Raw genomic sequence first — 4998 nt, 5'->3', positions numbered from 1 at the left:
CCCAACTACCTACCCCCCACCCCACCCCCATCCCATTTATCTTTCAGTCCCCTTGGGCGCCCCCCACCCCAACACATACACACACACACACACAGTCCTGATGAAGAGCTTATGCTTGAAACAACGGCTCTCCTACTCCTCAGATGCTGCCTGACCACTGTGCTTTTCCAGCACCACACTTTTTGACAATGATTCAGTACTGTCCATTTATTTTTTAACAGGTATTGTAGCACATATTGCCAGCAACCACTTCTTGGTTTGTAACACAGGAACAGAAACTAACACGATAGGTGGAGGGGTGGGAATTCAAAATTATGCTTTGAAACCAGCAACATTTAAGTTTGCATATGACATAAATATTTGTTCTAGTATTAGAACCTTCAAATGAGGGAAAAAGACCTCACTTGGATCTAGATGTAATGGGGTCGTGGTTCTGCATTTGACAGATAACACTTTGTGGAAGAGCACTCCTCATACTATAATTTCAGCTGCAATTGGTGTTGCCAAAACAGTGAATGAGGAGGTCCCAAGCTCCCTCGTTGCCCAACTTTGCACCCCGCACTGACATCGAGGCTCAAGTGGTATCTGGCCTTGCCTATTGCCTTGGTCTCACACTTTAGGAACTTGGGTTCCAGCTGTTCCACTGAGACTCAAAGTTTGGTCTTGACCATGAATGCACCGGCTCTAGGGAATGCAATGCTGCTGAACTGAGCTCAATCCTCACCCCTTATTACTGTAGCAAGACCTGAGCTCCAACATCAGCCATCTCAGGACCTGTCCTTCTACAGCTCCCTGAGTAGACCATAAGATTGAGTGAAATAATGAATTGGTGAGTTCATAAAATAATAACATTGTTCAAAAAGTTAGGAAAAGCTAGAGGCTATTCAGCTCCTTAAATCTTCTGGTTTTATTGCAACCTCAACTTGATATTCCTGTCTACCCACTACAAAGTCTGATGCCTTTTATTTCTGTTTTTGCTGGCATATGGAATCACATTTTCAAATGTTAAAGTGGAGTCATATTAGAAAATAATTTTGGTTGGGCTGCTATAATTGTGAGTAGGGTGAATAAAAAGCAACTAGTAGGATGCTATCTAGAATGAGAGCCTTGAGGAGTCTTGGGACTCTTTAAGTATGAAGGTAAATATGGTAGAGATGAAAGATATTCTGAAATATCCTAAGTTTGGAGAAAGAGAATTTATTTTTGTCTCAAGAGCTCAGGTCCAAATTCTATCATCTTGATCTACCTTGGGAAGAGACAAGCATGGGCTCGAGAACTAGAAATGCTGATCTGTTCTCCCTTTGTGCAAAAGGAATATGGGTAATTGAATAATGTATAGAGCCTTTCTAAACTCCAGTTGCAATTAGTTCAATGTGCAATCATTTTGTTTCCAATAGGAGAGCAGCTCAAAGAATCGAAGTCTCTCCAATAGCTTGCAGGATTTGTTCTTCACACCTCAGGTTCTGGACTCTCACAGAATTTCATATACAATCAGTGACCTTAAGGACAACAGAGTAAGTTAGAGCAAAATATTCAAATAACATTATCTGTAGAACAAAGTACCAAAAACTAACCTCTTTAGATTTTATTTTTACTTATAGGCAGCAGAATGTCATTGGAGAGTGCCTTATAGAAAAGTCAGCAATGATACAAACTGCAAGATCAAGACCCATTTACAGGTATGGACTGCTGTATCTGTTTTCTTATTTACGTTGGTGAGAAGCTGTTGAAGTGCCCATTCAGCTACTTACACTCTGCTGCTCTGCATCAACTCCTACCCGACTGCATACCATTGTGCTATCCCCTCTGCTGGCTCTGTCCTGCCAGTGGGACAGGACATACCCAGGGATGGTGATGCCTGGGACATTGTAGCATAGGGATTCTATGATTCTATGAAAATGTTGGGAGGCACGACTTTGCAAGGTCGACAGGGCTGCACTTGTTGTTGTTATTTCCAATGCCTGTATTGATGCCAACTGCCATGTCCAGTTTCAATCCTTTCTTTAGGCTTTGTAACAATTTAATTTAATTGATAGTCTTGCTTGCCCACTTCAGAGGCAATTACAAATCAACCATATTGCCCTGCGTCTGGAGTCACATGGAAGCCAGAACAGGTAAGGGTGGCAATATTCCTCAGTGGACAGTAATGAACCATTGGGCTTTTATAACAATTGACAGTTGTTACATTGTCACCATTAGACTAATTTTTGAGAAGGCATTTAGTAATGTTTCACATAAGAGGTTATGCTAAACCAAAGTACATGAGATTGTTGGTAATATGGATTGAGAATTGGTTATCAGGCAGGAAACAGAGAGTAGGAATACAGAGGAAACTCGATTATCCGAATACCAATTTTCCGAAAATCGGATTATCTGAAGGAGATCTCAAGGTCCCGGTAGAAACATTACATCAAAGACGTGTTTCCAGCAGTGATCGCATCTTTTGTTTACAGTGATTAAACAGGCACCATCTCCAAATGACTGACCTCCCACCCCCTCTCTCCCCACACTTTCCCTGGAGTTCTACAGAGGGGTGTAATCTAACCTCTCCCCCTCCTTCCCCCCACCCCACTTCCCAGGAATAGTTGCTCCAACATTGTCCTGTGCAGGGCAAACGTGTGTGTGTGCGCGTGCGCTATTGGGCGACTTACCCCACAAAGGCAGCAGCAGCAGTCTTGTTGTTGGTGTGCAATCTGGATGCCCCAGAGAGAGGCCAGGGGTGGATGGAGGGTCAGGGGCTCGCACGCTTTGTGCTGGGGGGGGCAGGGTTGGACCTCGTTGGGGGCCGGGTTGGGGGCTGGGGGGACAGTGTTGGACGAGGTTGGCGGGCGGGGGTGGATCGGGTTGGGAGCAGGGAGCAGTGTTGGACCGCGTTGGGGGGCGGTGTTGGGGGCGGTGTCTCGCGCACTGTATGCCACTGCGGTCTCCTGAATAGACTTTAAAAACTCCGAGCCCCAAAGGAAAGGCATTTAATTGATTTTCCGAATAATCGATTATCCGAACGAAATAGTGCCCGCCCATCACGTTCGGATAATCGAGTTTCCACTGGACATAGGTCATTTTCAGAGTGGAAATCATTGGCAAATGTAATAGTGAGAGGATCAGTGCATAGGCACCAGCCATTCACAGCATACATCATTAAGAAATCAAATGTGATATTTCCAAATTTGCTGATGACACAAGATGAGTTGAGATTGTGAGTGGTGAGGAAAAACAATTGTACAGGGCCTTGGTGAGATCACACCTGTGTGTAGTTTTGGTCTCAGGTTTATCTGAGAAAGATGTTCTGGCTATGGAGGGAGTACAACAGGGTTTATCTGAGATGGCAGGACTGATGTATGAAGAGAGACTGGATCAGTTAGGACTATATTCACTGCAGTTTAGAATAAGGAGGGGGTGATCACATAGAAACCAATAAAATTCCAACAGGACCACATAGGGTAAACACAGGAAGAATGATCCTGATGACTGGAGAGTGCCGAATCAGGGTCACAGTCTGAGTAGTGAGCCCCTGTGGAATTTCCTGCCACAGAATGCCATTGAGGCCAAAGTATTGAACATTTTCTTTGGGCTAAAGGAATCTAAGGGTGAGGGGATAAGGCAGAAGCAGGGTACTGAGCTTGATGATGAGTCGTGATCATATTGAATGGCATAGCAGGCTTAAAGAGCTTAATGGTCTAATCCTGTTGCTATCTTCTATGTTTCTATGTATTTACATTCATTCAATATGTCAATCTTCTAATAACATTTCAGAATCATTTGCATCAGCGACATGTGAAGCGGATCACACAGAGTTATGAATCCACGTCAAAAGCAAACAAGGACAATGAAAGCTCTTCAGAGAGGAACAAAACCTTTCTACATCTGGGACAGGTTAATATGGGAAACACTTACTGCAAGAAATATATAAGACCATAAGGCATAGGAGCAGAAATTAGGCCATTCAGCCCATTGAGTCTGCTCTACCATTCAATCGTGGCTGATAAGCTTCTCAACCCCATTCTCTTTCTTTCTCCCTGTAACTCTTGATCCCCTTGATACTCAAGAACCTACCTATCTCAGTCTTAAATATACTCAATGATCAGGCATCCACAGCCTTCTGTGGCAATGAATTCCATAGATTCACCACTCTATGGCAGAAGAAGTTTCTCCTTATCTCCATTCTAAAAGGTCTTCCCTTGTCTCGAAGGCTATGTCCTCAGGTTCTAGTGTCTCCTACCAATGGATCTTCCCAACATACTCTGCCCAGGCCATTCAGTATTCTGTATGTTTCAATTAGGTCCCCCTTCATCATTCTAAAATCCATTGAGTATAAGGAGAAAGTGAGGACTGCAGATGCTGGAGATCAGAGCTTAAAAATGTGTTGCTGGAAAAGCACAGCAGGTCCGGCAGCATCAAAGGAGCACGAGAATTGATGTTTCGGGCATAAGTCCTTCTTCAGACTTAGAACATAGAACATAAAAGAATACAGCTCAGTACAGGCCCTTTGGCCTTCGATGTTACGCCGATCCAAGCCCACCTAACCTACACTAGCCCACTATCCTCCATATGCCTATCCAATGCCCGTTTAAATGCCCATAAAGAGGGAGAGTCCACCACTGCTACTGGCAAGGCATTCCATGAACTCACAACTCGCTGAGTAAAGAATCTACCCCTAACATCTGTCCTATACCTACCCCCCCTTAATTTAAAGCTATTAAGGGTGTGCAAGCAGGTTAAGATGAAAGGTAGGGAGGAGGGACTTAGGGGAGGGGTGTTGGGAATGCGATAGGTGGAAGGAGGTTAAGGTGAGGGTGATAGGCCGGAGAGGGGGTGGTGGCAGAGAGGTCGGGAAGAAGATTGCAGGTCAAGAAGGCGGTGCTGAGTCTGAGGGTTGGGACTGAGAAAAGGTCGGGGGAGGGGAAATGAGGAAGCTGGAGAAATCTGCATTCATCCCTTGTGGTTGGAGGGTTCCTAGGCGGAAGATGAGGCGTTCTTCCTCCAGCCGTCGTGTTGCTA

The 4998-nt window shown here is 44.7% G+C and overlaps 1 protein-coding gene across 4 annotated transcripts in view; it reads left to right on the top strand.

The window, feature by feature from the left end:
- LOC122557528 overlaps window positions 1-4998 on the top strand; it is a 102510-nt gene that overhangs the window by 3548 nt on the left and 93964 nt on the right. For 3 of the 4 annotated variants that reach the window (XM_043705292.1, XM_043705298.1, XM_043705278.1), the window contains exons 3-5: window positions 1398-1514; window positions 1602-1679; window positions 3754-3873. In XM_043705292.1, the coding sequence (XP_043561227.1) occupies window positions 1398-1514; window positions 1602-1679; window positions 3754-3873 (315 nt within the window). The remainder of the gene's footprint in view (window positions 1-1397; window positions 1515-1601; window positions 1680-3753; window positions 3874-4998) is intronic. The other variant, XM_043705285.1, reaches the window with a different exon arrangement.

Source organism: Chiloscyllium plagiosum, chromosome 2 (genome assembly GCF_004010195.1).
Source record: "Chiloscyllium plagiosum isolate BGI_BamShark_2017 chromosome 2, ASM401019v2, whole genome shotgun sequence".
NCBI lineage: Eukaryota > Metazoa > Chordata > Chondrichthyes > Orectolobiformes > Hemiscylliidae > Chiloscyllium > Chiloscyllium plagiosum.
The sequence above is the reverse complement of the archived record's forward strand: the minus strand, read 5'-3'. Positions and strand labels throughout refer to the sequence as shown.